This window comes from Lepisma saccharinum, chromosome 15, assembly GCF_977018435.1.
Source record: "Lepisma saccharinum chromosome 15, izLepSacc3.1, whole genome shotgun sequence".
Classification (NCBI taxonomy): Eukaryota; Metazoa; Arthropoda; class Insecta; order Zygentoma; family Lepismatidae; genus Lepisma; species Lepisma saccharinum.
Genome location: NC_139243.1, coordinates 71,755,269 through 71,775,317, shown reverse-complemented (window position 1 = coordinate 71,775,317; position 20,049 = coordinate 71,755,269). Strand labels below are relative to the sequence as shown.

General features: G+C 36.9%; 2 protein-coding genes across 2 annotated transcripts in view; one reads left to right on the top strand and one right to left on the bottom strand.

The window, feature by feature from the left end:
• LOC145999327 (uncharacterized) overlaps positions 1 to 20,049 on the bottom strand; it is a 463,252-nt gene that overhangs the window by 157,292 nt on the left and 285,911 nt on the right. The gene's annotated exons all lie outside the window — the stretch shown is intronic.
• Positions 1 to 20,049, top strand: part of LOC145999725 (uncharacterized) — a 241,021-nt gene that overhangs the window by 7,678 nt on the left and 213,294 nt on the right. The window contains exon 3 of the mRNA XM_083137004.1: positions 9,083 to 9,675. Within this exon, the coding sequence (XP_082993130.1) occupies positions 9,083 to 9,675 (593 nt within the window). The remainder of the gene's footprint in view (positions 1 to 9,082; positions 9,676 to 20,049) is intronic.

The window sequence follows — 20,049 nt, the reverse complement described above, 5'->3', positions numbered from 1 at the left end:
CTAGAACAAGATATTGCCATGCTTAAAAAAAATTAAATTCATTATATTTTACCCTACATTGTTGATAAATGTCTGTGTTAATGCACTCATCATAAAAAAATGATGATAATTAAGGCCACACCTAGAGCGGGTAATAAAAACACCACATTCAACTTTCCAGTTTTCTAACGTGAGTGTTCATCAGGAACTTTGTACAATGAGGAGGTTGAAAGGCTAATATAACATGTATTTTTAAAATATTTAAAAAATATTCAAAAGAACACAAAGAAATGGTTTTGTGAGTATGTTATTTACACAACAACGTTTCGAGAATCTACTGTTCTCTTCTTCAGGTTCAAAACTTTGACTACGAGAAACTTCCCATAGCCATGTCAAAATATTTTAAATTGTTCAATGTTGAAATACGTGTTTTAGAAGGAAAGGGTCTTTTAACTTCAGGGACTGTTAATTTGTAACAGAATATGAAGGCAACATCAGTTCTAGGCATAGATTTTAAAATCCTGCCTAACCCATATCAAACCCACATCCTTATTCCTGGTTTTTAAAATATCGACGTGGCTATGGAAAGTTTTTCGTAGTCGAAGTTTTGGACCTGAAGTAGAGAACAGTAGATTGTCGAAATGTTGTTGTGTAAATAACATACTCACAAAACGTAAGTACCATTTTTTGGTGTTTTTTGAATATTTTTCAAATATTTTAAAAATATGTGTTATATTGCTATTGTGAGTAAGTTGCACATTCATAATGAGTTTGATTATTGAAAGGCTAATTTGTAGGACAAATGTAAACCTTCGTTTAAAAAGTCAAAACACTGCATTTTATATTTTAATAACCAGTCCCAGTAGATCTTCCATAACTAATTTGTATATTTTACACAACAAAATCAGATAACACACAGTGGAACCCCATTTTTAAGTTTCTCAATCTTATTTTTTCCCCAACATTTTGAGCTCTCTACCTACTGCACCCTGAGGAATATTTATTCTAAATTGCACTGTAAGGGCAGTTACTGTTTTGCATTTTCTGACTTGAATGAACGAAAAAAATTATTATTCACTGTTATATTAGATTGCTCCATTGGAACATGCTGACTGTCTTCTGTATTATTTCAAGTATTCTGTCTGTCTATTCACGTCTCTGCCCATCCATGTTTTTGTAGAAACCATAGTGCATGTTTGGTGCTGTCGTAGTCTAGTAGATAGGATATCTGACTGCCACAAGGGAGATCCAGGTTTGATTCCTAGGTTGGGTGATCTGAGGTAAGAAATTGTCTGGTCTTGTCCATGTACAGAGTACCTCTGCGATTCACCCAGCCTCAAATAAATAGGTCCTGGGAGTAAAGGTGGCTGTAGAATGGTTGCTGATCACATCATATCTAAATTGGCCAAGATCGAGAATGTCTGGTGCCCTACCCTCACATCCCCTAAATGTGGCTCAATGGCACAGTGCAATATGCACAGGGAACTTTTATCATAGGCATGTCACAATTGACATAGAAAAGGGGTGCTACATCTAGTCCATATTCTTGCCTCTGCAGTTAAAATAGCCAATTTTCTTTGCCTCGTGCATCCAATAGGGCAGTGGTTCTCAACCTTTTCCAATCGAGGACCCACCTTGAAGAATATTACACTTCGTGGGACCCAGGGGCACCGAAACCAGGGGGGGGGGCTTCCTCCCAGTTCTCTGTTGGGACACCCTGTAAAGGGCCCAATGTATAACAACACAATTTCATTTTGTAACAAAATATTATTTATGTGATGGAAATTTCATAAATTATTTGAGAACTCTGTTTGAAATTACACAGAATTCTGTTCTGAATGTGGTGTTTTACTGTCAGTATTTCTATTTCCAAATACACAGTTAATTAAGGAATGCACATTGTATATTATGATTAGGTACAAGAATAGAGAAAGGAGCATGGGAATACTGTAGTCCTGGTGTTCTTGAGTGAGTCAGTCCATCCAAAATTAGGTTTTGCACATGAATGTAAGCTACTTTTAACTTTCATTGTCGGCATCTGTTGATGCTTCGTTTACCTCACCTTATGAACTTCTGAGGTGCCAAAATTTGGAAGGTTTTGGTTTCGATTGTTTGCCTTCAAAAGAGACAAATGAAAGGAATGAGAAAACAAATTGATCATCTTCGTTCAGTACATAGCAGTGAATTGTGGTGGCTGGATGTTGTTGAGCTCCGAGTTCAGAGAGAATGAAAAAAAGAAAAACTGGAACACTTTTTGACTATTTCAAGAAGAAATCCAAAAATGTGAGTGGTAACTTCGTTTGCAAACTCTTATATAAAACTTAATTCACTTATTAGATTTCATCAACCTATTAATTACTATTATCACATGTAAAACACTTGGCTCAGATCCATCCTGAAATATAGTTCTCTATACAGTACGTGCCTGAGATGGGGATATATAACTAATGGTTTTGCACCTGCAAACGGCCTTGAAGAGGCCTAATCTTGTCTCTGTCTCAGAGAACTAAAGTATTTTGTGGAAATACCAGTATGACAACAATTTGGTGGAATATTAATTATCCAAATTGAACTATTATCAAACTAGGAGGGTAAAATGAATATACGATATATATGTTTTTCATTTATTATGATATTATCCTCATTTAGTTTTGAAGATGTCTAAACGACAGGCTATAGATATTCCGTGTTCCGATCAGTACCCATGATGCACAGTTAGGGCAACTATTCAGGAGGGTATTTATATAATTTAAACCCCTAGGCTATTCTTTGTTTTGGGCCCTGTCGACATTATCATCATCATTACTTCCATTAATTGCATGCTCTGTATTAAAAACACTTCTAAACTTTAAAATATACACACATCTGAGAAAAAAATGACGAGTTAAAATGCAGTACTGTAAGAAGAAGTTATTTAAATGCTAGAAATTCTTCCCTCTACATGTTGATTTACTTTGTAATTATTATGTAATGAATTTGAATAATCGATCGTCTTTGTCACTTCTGCCTCTTCAGCATCACATTTTTGTGCGGCCCCTTCCTGGACTAGCAACCCTTAGGTTACAGCCAGTGACGTGTGGTGACTTTGATACTTGGGGTAGCAATCAGTGAGGTGCCCAAGGGCAGGTTGGTGTGGGTCATAGCCCCCTCCCCCTTTATCGCTCAGCATTCCTAAAAAGAACAAGACAAGAGACGATTATAAAATGAGCAATGACTACTAAAACGTAACTCCACCTCCTTTCGAGAATCAAACACGATTTGATTTGACTAGTAAGCCAGAGTGAGATCCCAGCTTGGCCATGGGTGTTCTTTGTGTATGTCCCTTCATCAATTTTATCTTATCATCTTCGCGATTAGCCAAAAGTGGCAGGAAAGAGAAGTAAAATGAACCAAATCAAACAATCAATCAATGATTTGATTTTTGTTACTTAGAGTCGATTTTATTGTCACATTTGGTTAATCGTGAATATGATGCTATAAAATTAGTGAAGGGCCAAACACAAAGAACACCCAGGTCGAGGTTCGAAGCCGGGACTGCTCGTGTCGTAGCACAGTACTGTGATAACCATTCTGCCATGGTTGGTTGATTTGGTGTTGCACAGAAAGGCTAATTGGGACTGGACCTACAGTTCAAAGTGGAATCCGAACCACTATGTGCCTCCATCAGTTGCTGACCCAGGACCACTTGCACTCCCCCCCCCCCCCAGCATGTAGGTCGGCCTACAACAAAGATGACCGTTTGGATACATGAGTATCGGTAATTCAAACTGCATTTTCTCTCAGTGGTAATTTTGAATTGGATTTTTGAAACACCATCTTTGTGTATGATTAATGTTTGTTCAAAAATATTGCATTGCTTGATTTCCTTAATTTCTCCACCTCACGATCTCGTTACTGAAGGATCGAGGCTAAAGCCCTGGCCTGTACATAAGTTTTTCTATGTAACCACTCTTTACCCATTTAATTTAATCAACATTAATCATCATGGCAGAAGTTAGGTAAAGTGATGGAAGAGCTATGCTAAAAATAAATTAAAAAATCCTCCCAGCCCATCTGTAGGGCACTGTGAAATCAGGAATCGAGAGATCTCTGTTTATGATTGCCCTCATGATTTCCATAAGTACATTAGCTACTTATAGCGATTAAATCTATACAGTTATACCTTTTCCGCGCTTAGAAGGGACTGCACTGTAAACACAAGGGCAAAAGTATTACTCCGCCAGGCTTCAGCGATTGGATGATCGTAAAGCTTCTGCTGCTTCCACCACGTGTGAGAGAAAGTTGGCGCGAAAGCAATGTTACAAGTTACGAGAGATTAAATAAAAAGGAAAACTATAACTATTCACAAGATAAGCTGAACTTCTGTACTTAAGAATTTAATTTGAAGATATAAAAGTGTTTTACTTGCCTAAGCAGAGTCAGATAGAAATTCGATTCCTTCCATAGATTCCTCCCCTTCACTGTTGGTGCCGCCGCTACTGCTATCAGCTGGATTGATAACAAGTCGGTCAACAACCGTATCGCACATGTAATCTGATTCCCAGAAGCGTTCCTCTTCTTTCTCCAATATGCAATACAATAAGGCGTCTGCCTTTGCCGGTCGGGTTTCTTAGCCCTGTGGTTAATCCTGAGAGGAAAGCCTGTTTTTTTAGATTTTATGGCAGAATCTACCCACACCTTAGAAACAGTATGACCTTCATTCACCCACGTTTCATCAAGGAAATACAACTTTCGCCCCTCCTGGCTGTATTCGCGTATTTTCCTCAGGTAGTTCCGGCGCCACAACAATATGTCTTCTCGGTTAACAATAATATTTATTCTGTTGCGTTGCACAAACTCGAAGCTGATTTCTTTCAGAAGTGTGTGGAAACTTGTTTTCTTAAGGTTCGGCAGATCCGGATCACTATTCACACTCACCAACACTTTATTTATTGTTGGCGCTTCGTTCCTCTCCAAAAAGTGATGAACCTTAAGACGGATCCTCGCAAACTCATCGCACTGAACTTGTAACACAGGCTTTTGACGTTGACACTTTTTCCCTGGTGTTGTTAAAATGCCCTCATTTAGAACCTCGCTGCGCGCAGATTTTACACTCTTAACAGAGACACCAGTAAACTCAGATGTCAATTTCATCACGTCCTGGGTAACCATAGTTGGATATTTCTCGCAAAACTTTGCGAACACATTCAATACAATTTGTTTCTCTGCGCTTTTCAACGGTTTCCCGCTGCAGTGTTTAACGTAGCCAAAGCAAACATCCATCTCGCACAAATTGAAATTCCCTCCCGCCTGCCCAGCCTTTACGCATGCGTGTTGTACCCAGAGTAAAAATTGTCACGTCTTGTGTATTTATGCCAACCTGGAGTTCATTTACATACTAAATATTGGTTATGATAATTCTAGAGTACGATAATTACAATTGTGTTGAAGGATTGTTCTATTCTTGCAAGTTAGAAAGTGGACTATATTTTGTTGCACGTGGCAGGGTCTGTTGTTCAAGCAGGCTCGACGAGAAGTGTTGCCAATCCGCCTATTCTTCTGCTAAAATTAGCTGTTTTGAACTTTTTGGTCCTGCATTGGTGACAATAATGGCTTTCAGATATTTGCACAGTAGTATCATACTTATTTGACCTCATTCAAAAATAGACACGGAAGTGACTTATTTTTCGTTTGTTTATTTATTTTCTTTAACAGCAGTATTAATCCTTGTGGTATTGTTGCAGATGTTCCTATTCGAACGTTCTCTACGACGCTGTTTCTAAATATGATGCTAGATTTTAAAAATTTTGAAAAATGGAAGAAATAAAGTGGCTGAAGTTCCATTTCGTTGGTAATTTTCGATTCGTCACACCTCTTAAGATTTTTGAGTAAATTAGACGAAATTCTGCACATATATTCTCTACGTCCATTGCAAGACAGGACTTCATTTTTTGATAGCATAGAAAAAGAAAATCGCGGATCCTCGATATTGGATTTTTTTTTCAAATTCTCTTACAATTTTTGTCCAATTTGCGTGAAATTTGGAAAACTCTAAAAATGTATGCAAAACAACTCTAGTTATGTGAATATGTTTATACTACATATATATATATATTTAATAAACCTACGGATATACAAAGGTAACACTCGGAAAGAACTGGCCATTCAAAAAATGGCTTTTCTTGTGAGGGAAGTGAGGAGGAAAATTTGTATTCTTTATTCTATGAAAACTAGCAACAAATAGGGTATGACATGTCCACATTGTGATTATAGTGATTATCCATAAAAAGCAGAGTTGTGAGAATTCGCTTTTCGCTATATTCTGCAGTTATTGGTTGGCAACACTGTATTCATACACTTGCATTTGTTTACAGTACAGTTCCTTCTAAGTCATAAAAATAATTTCTACAATATAATGTAGAACACTACACACTGTGAGAATTCGCTTTTCGCTATATTCTGCAGTTATTGGTTGGCAACACTGTATTCATACACGTGCATTTGTTTACCGTACAGTTCCTTCTAAGCGCGGATCCAGTATAGAAGAAGTGATGGGAGGTGGCAAAAAGTCAATATATAAAAATGGATAAACAGCTTTTTGTAGTTTCTTCAATAATATTCATTTGGCTTTTTGAGTTCTTGAATGAATTTTTCATTCCACATTATTTCATTATTCACTACAGAGTACAACACATATGAACAATAATGCGTGCTCGTCACAGGTTCCCGGCCTGGATTGTTCTTTGTGAGGTCCCTACATCAATTCCATCATATATCACTCATTCTCATTTTTGCAATAACCAAATGTGTTGGAAAAGCGAAGTAAAATAAACCAAACCAACAACAAAAATAAGAACGTTTATTTATTGACTGTTTAGCTTACCCAATTGTTTTAATTGGAGGCCAAGAGAGTAGTACATTTAAGTAAGTAAAACACTACTAAAAAGAGAGTGAGCAAATATTTGTTATTTAACTATTATATATTCCATATTTGAAAAAAGGAAAGAAAGAAAGCATAATATTTTTGTCTGCATATAATACATTCCCATTTCATAAATAATAAAACTACATTCCATATTATACATACACATTGTACAATGTTTGAAAGTTGTGGTGTAAATACAGATAACATAAGTACTGCAGAAATTTTTTTCCCAAGTTCTTTAGAGAAATTACAATGGAATGAAGGGGAAACCAATCCCCTATCATTTCCTATAGGAGATAGACTGGAGCACTTGAAACCACGACCTTTAAGCCATTGCAGCGAGGTGGGGGGTGGGGCAAGGGAGATAGAGGCAGGAATCTTCCCTTTCCCTACCATCGGCTGTTCCTACCTGGAACTGGTGAGTCATAGGAACAGTCAGCTAGGGCAGCCTTGTCCGCAGATCGCGAGAAGCACGTAAAAAACAGTGTTGCATATGGACTGTGGCTTCAACAAGACAATAAATATTGTGATTTGATAATAATTAGAGATGTGAGATTGATTGATCTATCTCTGCTAGATTAGCTACTCCTCAGTGCATGTCACTGGCTGTAGCCTAGTAGCAAATACCCACTGCTTCTATTTAAGAAAAGCAGGAAGACTAATGTGCTTGCTTTTATGCTATATTTTTCTTGTTAGTTTATTCATTGCATTGGCTCAAGAACTGTTTACGAAGTGAAGTGACTCAAAAGCATGTTATCTTTGTGGTACTGTGTCAAGTACACATAAGGAGAAACTGGATAATATTAATACTATATGGACCATGAAATATTTCATTGAATGTTGTTTCCTTTCGTAAAAGTCGAGTAGAAGTTGAAAATATTTTGTTTTGCAAAATGCCACTGCTTTGTTTAATCAGGATTAGTAAAATTTTACACGTACGTATGCCTGTAAACGTGTGTGTGCTACTTCATACTGCATTACTGTGGGTAGTGTCACTTATACAATGCGTAACCAATGCATATATATGTGTCAGCAACTGAGCATGTGTGAAGATATTAAACTCCCATAAAGGATTGTAGGAAGAAGTACAGCATATAAACACTTTATGATTATCAAATTCTCAATCAAAAGTTGCAGATAAAAAATTATGTTACAAAATTATGTAGTTTGAATGTAGATATTTTTCTTTGTGCAGCTCATAAAGTTCAATCTATGAGGTGTTTCAATAATGGTAACTGAACAAGGTTTCTTTTGGATACTTCGTAATTTTTTTTATTGAAACACTCTGTACCTTGATAGGTATATTATTGTTATCAGAGCTGGTAATTGTAATTACAAAGTTTCGAAGGTTAACTCGAGTGTGTATATTCTTAGGTCTGTACTTCAGATTCTTAATTTTTTTAAAAATACTCAACCCCCCTGCAAATGGAAAGAATAGGTCTTTACACTTTGCTTAGCTTTGCCCCCCCCCCCCCCAATATCTGAAGGAATCGGCACCTATGCTGGACCCATAAGCATGGACGCCGGCAGAATTACTTGTAGTAGTGTGCACTCAGTTTATAATAATATTTTTGCTAACATCGACTCTTTTAGATACCCTATTTTACACTTGCTTAAATAAGTTACACATACTTAATTCAAGAAAAGTAAATATGTAATTTAAAAGACTAATTTACTCTACTTTAAAATCTAACTAAATACATATGCTGAAATTGAAAACAATTGTTTTATGGAGCTAGCTTTGTAATTCAAGCAGTCTCGATGGCAATGTGAAATGATGACACTTGACACCTCTGAGCAACCACATACACACACACACAAAGGTGGTTGGAAATATCAACTGACACCTGCAGTCAACATGCATGTGACTATGTGCAACACGGGTTGAATTAAAATTGTTAAAACAAAGATTTTTGAGACACATGAAATAATTTTTCGAGTCCTCCTTTGCAACCCACCAAATGCCCTCTCGGGACCCATCAGTGGGCAGCGCCCCATAGGTTGAGAAACGATGCACTGTGTGCATCAAACCTCACATCCATTTTTTTCTTTAGAAAGTCAAAGACATAAAGTGCATAGAAGTTTGTGTGTGTGTGTGTGTTTTTTAAATTATAAACTGTGACTTAAAGAAAATCTGATTAAATATTTTTTAAATAAAAATTGTGATTTTAATCCACCCTCCTTGTGATTGCATTTCAGAACTGGTGCTGGTCTCATGATAATCAAGAAAATTTGGCTGCTCCAATGTCTGATACGGGTTTCTCTTCTGTGGAAGTGCGCATTGAGTCTGAAACAGAAAGTGCTGATCCATTAGTTTGTGAACAAACATCTCTGGAGAATGTTTGGCTTCCGGATGAGTCGTGTGTCAAGACTGAAACAGAATCATTCGAGGAACCTCCTGATGTTGATATCTCTGTTGACATCAAACCATCTAATGAGTGCATAGAGGATGCTTCTGTTGACATCAAACCATCTAATCAGTGCATACAGGATGCTTCTGTTGACATCAAACTATCTAGTGAGTACATGAAAGAAATGTCATTTTGTAAAGTGGAAAGTGTGAGTGGTGATAGTTGGATGCATTTTGAAGACAAAACTCCGGAAGTTCCTAGTGGACAAAATGTTCATAAAAGTGAAGGATTTTATCCATGTGATCACGTACAATTTGTTGAAAAAATGCCAGCTGAAGACAGTGACAATGGTGAATTAATTTTAAGAGAAGATGAGGACATGAAGTATAGTGTAGAGAATCCTGACCAAGTAGAAAGTGAAGTGGCAGAGCCTGGAGAAAGGTAGGTGGAGGAAATTTTAGTACATGGATTGAAAATGAGCATGGGAGCACTAAGGTTCAAGATTGGACCTTATTACTTACGAGGTATGATTCATGTAATTTCTGTATTGTGCCACCAGTGCTGCAGGGTTACGCATAAGATTGTCCATATAAGATATTTCCCCACTATGTCAGATTAGAATGAAATTTGTTACATGATATTGTTAGATATATATATAAGAACCCATATTTTTTTTATATTTAGAATATTCACTCTAGTTTGTTATTTATAGTCCTTTGAAATTTCCTGCCATTTGATGCCCACCCCCTTTTTGTGGGATGAAGCCATGTATACAGTGGCGTGTCCATGATTTTCAAAAGGAGGGGGACTACATATACTTTTTTGGTTGTCAGTCTGCATTTTGTCATCTTTTCCTGCATCCTAGATTTGGCATTTTGCCTTTTTTTTTTCCTTCGAAAAAACTACCTTTTTTTTTTTTTAAGATAAAGCTCGGAAGAAACCCAGGCAAAATTCGTTTTTTTTTTTCAGGTTATGTTTATAAATATATATATTTTAAAAATGAAATACATTTTTCCCTGATAGTAATATATTGAAACATTCAATTTGTATTGTTTTAGTTCACTGAATCAAAAACTATTTAATATTTTCTGTTAACATGGTGAAGAATTGACAATCAAGGTCTTGCACCTTGAAATGATTAAACTAAAAACATACATAACCCATGCTGCAACAGACCATTGAGCGCCCAGGCCTACCTACAGACTGCCGGCTGCATTTTCTCTTGATCCTTCTCTGAGGTGGGAGATCATGAAACCAGTTATGAGGTGATGTGTGGTCAGCACGATGAACCCCCAGTCATCGTCATAGATTTTCATGATCGGGTTACGCTACTCATTCGTAGCTCCCCAATTTAATCATGATGGCGAGTGTTCACCAGTCTCATACACAGGCCAAAATCTCAGGAGAAAAGCTGTTACATTTCCCCAAGGAGACTCAAACCTGCACACGTCCGATAGCTGGAGCCCAAAGCACGACCGCACAACCACAGTGCGGGACAAATGATTAAATTATCTAAGATACTATATTCTGAAAAATTCTACTCTTGCTGGATGGTGTAACAGTTAATATATATCTATCATCAATTCCCAGGGTTGCGCATTGCAATTCTATACTAATACTTGATAGCTGTGGTGGTTTAGTGGACTTTAATGGCAGAGTGATTGGCACAGCATGCTGCAATGCCAGGGGTCCCTGGTTCGGACATGGATGTTTGCAGAAAAATACAAATACTGAAAAATTGAGAAAATAGAGAGAAAAAGGGGGGATACTACTGCTTAGGAGTATTACTTTTATTACAAATGTGAAGAAAAAAGTAGACAGGCTGTCTGACTGCCCATGCAGAAGACCCAGGTTTGAATATTGGGGTGAGTGATCTAAGGTCAGAATTTTTCCAGTTTTGTCCCTGCATAAAGCAGCTCTGGAACTCACCCACCCTTAAATCAATGGATCCAAGGGGGTTGGGGGTGGGAAGGTGGATAAAGGCAGCCGGAGTTTGATTCTGATCACATTATCTTCAAAATGACAGATGAAGAATATGTCTGGCCCTACTCCCATATCCCCTGAATGTGCCTTCATGGCGTGGTGCTATATGCATGGGGAACTTTACCTTTACCTACTATACAACATACAGTAGCTGCACACACACTTTTAATTCTGCTTCAATACAGTTTGTTCGCAGTTCAAGTTTAAATATCTCCGGTGTATTAACCATGTCAATATTATAATTATTTTCCTGTAGTTTACGGTTATTACAAGCATAAGAAAACAGAACAGGAGAATAATTCTACAATGCAAGCAATGCGTACATACAAGGAAAACAATATTATAAGGCTGACATATTTAATTGTCTTGACTGATTTCATCCAAATGGAATACTGTATCAATCCTCCAAAATATCTGTTTGCTATGAAACTAACAGTTCCCATTAGTGGCCCGTATTTGGATCCCAACATACATATGCACTATATTGTTAAAGAAAATTATTTGTCAAGACATAGCTTAAGAAATGCCACAAAATATTTAGGTATCTTTTCTTAATGTCCAAAAATGTAGTTTAGGCAGATATTTGAAAGTGGCATCAGAAGCTACCCCAGAATATGAAAAATCATTACCACTTCGATTGGGTGAATACACCAATAACTTATTTATTTCATACATTTTTACATTGCTACGTACGTATTCTGCATCGTGGAACATTTTTTAAGGTATTATTATGAATTTCTCAAGGAAATAATGTCCATTTTTCACATTACGACTACTTATTGTTGTTCGTTTTTTTTGCTTCCCTAACATACAGTATGGCGCGAGAGTAATGGTTCATCACACGTCGTGCTTGTGTTTTGTTGATCTTCCAACCTTCTGAAAGGAAAAATACCTACTTTCGTGTTACTAATTTCGTATTTTTTCCTAGGTTTGAAATTGTGGTTCGTAATCGCATTGCACCACAAACCATTCAATGATACCCCCACAAACCATTCACGGATAGCCCCAAAAATCATTTACGATCAAATAACCATCCATGGGTAGCCCCATAAACCATCCACACACCATCACGGTAAGGTTAGGTTAGGTTACTTACATTAGGCAAACATAGTTAAAAAATGGTGTGGTTGAAAACACTTACAGGGGATTACATCATCAAAGGCACAGGACATCTGGTTCACGTAGAGGAAGGAAATTAAAGCAACATCAATTGTGTGTCAGAGACATATTTTCCTAGAAAATAAAACATGAATTCGAACTAAAAAGGATAGAAAACACATTCACGAACTTCCACAACGCTGCAGAAAGTGATTTCCATAAGCAGTTTCTTCTGTAAAAATGAAAAAAAAAAACCGAAAAATCTATTTTTCATCCACCATCTTGAAATACTTTCAACAAATGCAAATGCAAAATAAAATCATTCATTTCCTGGGTGTATCTATTTGCAACATGAATTTAAGCTTAAAACTGTCCTAACGTAGCTGAGACTTGTTTTCTTAATCTACGAAAATCTAACCTCAAATATTTGCATAACTTCAAACTCTCGCAAGGCATGTTGAATCAGTCTGTCGTCCACCATCTTTAAACAGGGTGACAATTTTTTCTAAAACATGACACCAATCCTTTAAGTTATCTTGTAACTAAAAATTGCAACTCAAAAGCTTTACATTTGTGGCAAAATGTATGTTTGCGATTTTACCACCACCCCTCTCCTAAACTATGATATATAATTTTAATAGTTTTACTGCAAAATTGGAGACTGAGGAATTATCTACAATGACTGGGTTTAGTTTCTTATACTCCGAATATCATTGTGGACACTTTTGGGGAAAAAGAGAACATGGTATAGATTGTGCATGCAACATGAGGAAAATCAGTTTTTCATTCACCATCTTGAAACACATTGTTCAATTTCACTGACATGTAATACCATTGCAGTCTGTCAAGTTTTCTAGGTGCAGAAACATGTTATCATGGTCACTAAATAGATGACTTGTCATTCTTTGCACATCCACCCCACCCATGCTCCTCCTAAGGCATGCATTATGTTTTGAGACTTTTATTGTGAATTTTCAGTGCCAGTAATGTCAGAATGCCCCTGAAATTTTTATGCACAAACCTCGAAATTGTAGTCTGTAAAAGGGTTTGAAAATGTCAAGAATGGTCAAAATAAGAAAGTATACGTATGCATTGTATGCCCCCTACATTTAAGATAAAAGGAAATCGTGGTAGATTATCGACTTCTTGGGTATAGAGCTCCTAACCACAAATATGATTTATCCTATATTGGCAAGGAACCCATTACGTTCAATCAATGCACTGAACTGGAGGGAGGGGTCAGTGCCAGTGCAAGGCATTGGAAGGAAAACAGAACATTTGCACACATACTAAATTTTGAGAAATGAAATGAATCTTTTGAAAAGTGTTTGGTTTAATTATACCACAGTTTACTTTATTCTGCTTTCATGACTTTTCAATAAAATGTACTCAATTCTACTTTGTAATGCCTCTCTCCAGAAACAACCCATTCATTTATACAAGAAGAAAATCTAAATTCTTGCGAAATCTTAAAAAATATCCATGTTGTTTTTGTAGGTTTGCATCAAAATATTTCATAGCTCGAGGGGGCATGGCCCCCTTGCCCCCCTGGGTACGGGCCTGACCCAGACACTTACATGCATATGTGTGTGTGTGTGTGAAACAAGGGAATTGCTGCATGAATGACACAGCACACTGAAATACATTGATCAATATGATCCACAATTTTCGAATTTTTGTTTCTGCACCTCATTTTTTTTAAAGAAAATATTTTTTTTATTTATTAAAAATATTAATGTTCAATCTTCCAGTAAAGAAACATACACTCCAGACTCAAAATTGTATTGAGTAACTGACAGCAAAATATTTACCTTGGCACCCAGTTGGTGTGTGTGCTGGTAGGGGGGTTATTACTTTGACCATGTGGGGAATCAAAACTTAGGTATTTCAGCTTGTTTGCAACACTTGTGACAGTAACAAGCATCATGTGCCTAAATATTGGCCATATATTCACATGGAGAATCATAAATCGTAAGTTTGCACTGGAATTTTGTACACTTGGCAACACTGTTGCTAGATGCCAGTTCACATAGCTTGTTTTGAAATTCCAAGAGCTAGTCATAAATACAGCAACTAGAAGTCTATTTTGTGGAGACTGTATATTCATTTTAATCTCTATGACTTGTGACATTTTTCTATGCGGATTAATAACAAAAGCATTACGTTATATTACCACGTAAAAAAATCACAGTTGCTAAAGAGGAATAGGGATGGCAGCACCAGGCATGCAAAAATTAAGAATTAGCATAATATATTAAATATCTTTATAAATAAGAACAAAGCAAATTGGAAAGATGAAAAAATAATAAAATCTACTATAAGAAGATAAAGAATAAATATAAGAGAAATAAATTAATATATATATATATATTCGATTAATCAAATCAGTGATGATATGTAAGTTAATATGAAAATTAAAGAAGTCAAAGCACTGATACAAGTTTGTGTCTTTGAACAGATATTGCATCTGTCTGATTAATTTACCATTCCCATAGCGGAAATTTTGTTTACATCAGTGGCGGCGCATTCCAGTCGACGCCCCACAGCACTTTTTGTTGTGCGTTTCAAGCGTAGCACCTACTTGGATGCGCATGTCAGTCGTTTGGCACCAAGTATACACTCTGTTGTGCCCAGTTAGTGTTGGCACGTTCCAATCGCAGCCGCAAGGGAGGAGATTAGTATAATTCCCAAAGTTTAAGAGAAAAAGGATATATAAATTCATAAATCGTCAAAAGTTGAAATAGAAGGAAGTCCAGATCCAGATCTGTCCATTAAGAAGGAAGCTCACGTAGGAAATCCAGGATGAAGTTCTGACCTGTCCATTAAGAAGGAAGTCCAGATCCAGACTGCCCATTAAGAAGGAAGTCCAGATAGAAGAATATACAAATTGAAGAAAACTAATAATAAAAACATATTGAGATAAAACTTGACTATAGATGAGAATTATAGAGAAAAGTAGCTCATCATGGAAATAGAATATTCTCTTTCCATGTATCCTTGTTTATATAATATATTCGTTTAAACGTCTCCATTGGAAGGCATCCTGTATGGTTTCGTTGTCTACAAAGAACCCTACCCTGTAGATATTCTAGCTGAGGTTTAAGATTCAAATTCATGCACTTTGCACCAAAATGGAGGTAGCATTAATAAATGGCAACCAACTTTTGGGGCTAGAGAATTAGGAACCAAACAGCAAAGAGAAAAAGAATAATTGAAAATGGAAGAAAAGGATAAAAATGGAAATGAGAATTAGAAGCTACAATGAAGGACGATGGAAAGAAAAGGGAAACTTTCAGTTGTTGTGGAGAGAAAGGAAACATGTACCACATGTAAGGAAACGAGACATCGGATATGCGAAGGAATAAGAGAGGAAGAATATATATGAATAAGCAAAAGGGAAGAAGGTTACATAAGTAAGAAATGCAAAAAAGAAAAGCTGAAAGAAAAACAATAGAAGACATAAGAAATAAATATATTAGATTTGTTTCAAAAAATGTCAATATAGCTGGAAGCCAACGCTCAAAAAAAGAGTAGAAGAAAGTAACAGAGAAGTAAAAGAAAAGTATAAGAAAGCAATAGGAAAGGGGAAGAAAACAGCAGAGAAGTATAAGAAAAGTTAGAAGAAAGCAATAGGAAAGTGGAAGAGAACAACAGAATTAAAAGAAAAACTAGAGGAAAGTAATAGAAAGATCGATGAAAATAATAGGAGATTAGAAGAGAAATTTGATAACAGGTTCGAAGAGAGTAATAAAAAACTGACAGATATGATAGAAGAGGGAAGAAGCAAAAGTAGAGAAATGTATGCAAGAATAGCTAATGCATGCGAAGAAAATAGGAAGTTGGTGGAGAAGGAGATAAATGATAGAAGTCTAGAGATGAATAGAAGGATAAAGGAAGAAGTGTCGAGGTTGAGAGAAGAAAAGGCATTAGAACTTCAGGATGTTCAGGAGAGAACTTTGTTCGTGGAAAAGGAAATTATGCAAAATAGAACCAAACTGAATGAAGCTTCGATGAAAACAGATAAGAAGGAAAAGGAAACAGACAGAAAATTAAATGGGGCAGTGTCAAGAAGAGAGAAGACAGAAAAGAAAGAAGAAGTAGAGAGGAAGTTAGGAAAGCTATTCGTAAAAGAAGGAAACATAAAACCTATATTTTGAGAAAGTGAAGAAACAAATGTTAAGAAAGAGATGAGAGAAGAGAGTTCAAGCGATGAATCGACAACGGAGGAAGAAAAGAAGCATAAGAGATATAGAATAGCGGGACGTCACAAGAAAAGGAAATGGAAGAGTAGCGAAGAGGGAAGTAATAATGAAAGGCTCTTGGACATTTGAAAACGAATTCCCGAGAGACGAGAACTATAGGACCAGGTTACCTAGGCCACAAGAATTGCAACATCTTCCAAAATTCAATGAGAATATATCTGATAAATGTCCCAGAAAGTTTTTAAGGGAACTAACAACAAATGTCAGACTTATGAGGATCCTCAAAGCAATGATTTTGAACGTCATAGAGACATGTTTTGAACAGTCGGCAGCAGGATGGTATCAACTGAATCAGCAGAAATTTTAAAGAATTCAGCCGAAAATTCTTAAATTACTACTCCAGTGAAGATATAAAAGAAAGGCAGCTAGAAGCATTGAAGAGAAGATATGTAGATTGGTCCAAAGTCAACAGCCTAGAAGAACATATGTGGGAGAAGAAGAATACAGAGAGCTATAGCAGCAGTTAAGATAAAAGCAGTTGATGATTTGATTGAATATCTAAGAACCGAAGATGTTTTAAGATAAACTCAGAATTCGTGGAACGATAAGGAAGAAAGATTCTATGGAAAGAGGCAACATTCAGAAGAAGAAGGGCGCTCAAAACCAAAGTTCCGGAGACAGGAATTTGATGTAAGAAGAATAGAAGTTAGAAAGCAGAGACCAAGTGCAGAAAGAAGAGAAGTAGGAAGAAACAATGGAAGATATGAAAGAAACATAGACTCTGTGGAAGAAAGAGAGAGAAACGATGATAGATATCGAGGAAATTGCAGAAACTTTAGAGGCCGAAATAATTTCCGAAGATATGGAAGAGGAGGAAATCAGCGATGGGGGAACAGATATGAACTGAACGAAAGAGAATACCGAGAAAGTGTGTTCAATGAAGAAATGGAAAGACAAAATGAACCGTTGGAAGAAGAAAGAATCGAAGCAATAGAACTGACGAGGAATTACTTTAACGACGAGAGAAGGTTTCCGGAAATATTGCAGGAAGAAGATCACCGAAACCCACAAGATATAATGGCAAACAGATGAAAATGTAGTAATATCGTCAAACTGTAAATAGAAGTAATCTATATGTAAATATTAGCAAATAGAAGAAATTATAGTTCATCAAAAAATCTGATATAGATAAAAGAGAGAAGAAACTATATGTTTAGAAGTTAAACAGAGGCCAAAAGATTATTCAGATAAGAGACTCACAAGCTCACTTGAAGACGTCTGACAAGTCATCACCATAGAAAGGGAACGTAATATCATAGGAACTGTTGATGGGAATATGAATCTCCAAGGAATAAGTTTCACTGACGAATCAACCTTATCAAAAAGCTGGATGCGTAATGCCAATGGTGGAACAACATTTTGAGAAAAATAGGCTGGACATGATCTACGTTAACGAAAGGAAAGTGAGAAGACAATTAATGTACCAGGTGTATAAGCTTAAATCTGCTGTTTGCTCATAGATGGCGTTAGTGAGTGTATTAAGCTACCATGGGCACATCATACCTAGTGTTTGTATGAGTTGGACATCTTCCAACACGAATCAGTGCACATCATCAGCACGTGCATACAACAGACACTGTTCCTGTGGTAAGCATGTCTAGTTTTGTGCCAGAAAATGCTTTTTTTCTGCTTCCATTTGAAGAAATCGACTGCCGAATCGCATCGAATGCTTGTGGAGGCCAATGGTGACAGTGCTGTATCAGAAACAACATGCAGGGATTGGTTTCGTCGGTTCGAAGATGGCAGTTTTGACCTGAGCGACAAGATGCGTGAAAATCGGCTCAGGAAGGTTGAGGACCATCAATTGCAGGCTCTTTTGGACGAGGACGATACCCAAACGCAAAAGATGCTTGCCGAGCAATTGGGTGTTACTCAAGCAGCCATTTCCATGCATCTACGTGCCATGGAAAAGGTTTAAGAGATCGGAATGAGTGCCGCATGAATTGACCGATCGGCAGCTGGAGAGACGCCAAAACACATGCGAAATCTTGCTTGCCAGACAAAAAAGAAAGTCTTTCCTGCATCGGATTGTGACTGGCGATGAAAAGTGGATATATTTCGAGAATCCTAAATGCAAGAAATCGTGGGTTGATCCCGGCCAAACATCAACATCTTCCTCGAGACCAAATCGCTTCGGCCGGAAGACGATGCTGTGTGTTTGGTGGGATCAACAGGGTATCGTCTACTTTGAGCTGTTGAAACCTGGTGAAACTGTCACTGCCCACCGCTACCACCAACAACTGATCAAATTGCACCGTGCTCTGTGTGAAAAAAAGGCCAGATTATCAACAAAGACATGACAAGCTGATTTTCCTCCACGACAACGCCCCATCGCACACGTCAAGACTGGTCCAAAACTACTTGGAGACGCGCAACTATGAGGTTCTACCTAATCCCACCTATTCACCAGACCTGGCGCCTTCCGACTACCATCTGTTTTCGTCGATGGGCCACGCCCTCGCTGAGCAGCACTTCGATTCGTATGCAGACTTCCGAAAATGGCTTGATGAGTGGTTTGCCTCGAAAGAGAAGGACTTTTTTTTTGGCGTGGTATCCACAAATTGCCCGAGAGGTGGGCAAAATATGTAGCTCGCGAGGGCAAGTACTTTGAATAAATTTCTTGTTGCTTTCTATGAACAAACCATGTGTTTTTCTGACTACAAAACAGCAGATTTAAACTTATACACCTGGTAAATGATACGCTACGTGTTCCTATGAAAAAGAAATTGGGAAGAGGAAAAATGGAAATGTGCATTAAAAATGAGAATCTTGTGTATAAGACGAAGAATAACATATGAGTTATAGAAATGAATAGTGAAAATGAAAGATAATTATAATGTATATGTCGATGATACATGAGATAAAGATGATGCATGCAAGAATGTACTGAAAGTAGACAGTAGAAGCGAAAAATGTGCTATTTGAATTGTAGTAATTCATTTATGAAGAGCCTAGACCATCTTTAATATATGTTTGTCATGTAAAATAAAGACTGATATCTGCCGACAAGAAAAGAGTTGAGTGTTACAGAAATTATAAAAATAGAGCATCTTAGGAGAAACAAAAGAATAGAGACGTGCCAGTTCCTGAAAAGAAAGCAACGAAACAGAAGCCAAACGAAGATGCTGTGAATGCTAAATATAGTTTGTGAAAAGGAGAGCTGTGTATACATAGGGAGTTTTGTGAATCCAATGTGAAGATTGATGAAGATCGAAGAATAGATGAAGGAAAGAAGAAATTTAGAAGGAAGATTTCAATATAGATGTGCGTAGGTGTAAATTAGGAAGAAGAAAAATTTTTCTATCTTCATATTGTTACGATGAAAATTTTTCATGGCCAACAGGGGGAATATTGTGTTACGTACCCAATAGGACCAAGTAATGTAAATAGTTTGCTAAATAGGAATAGAGATGGCAGCACCAGGCATGCAATATTAAGAATTAGCATAATATATTAAATAACTTTATAAATA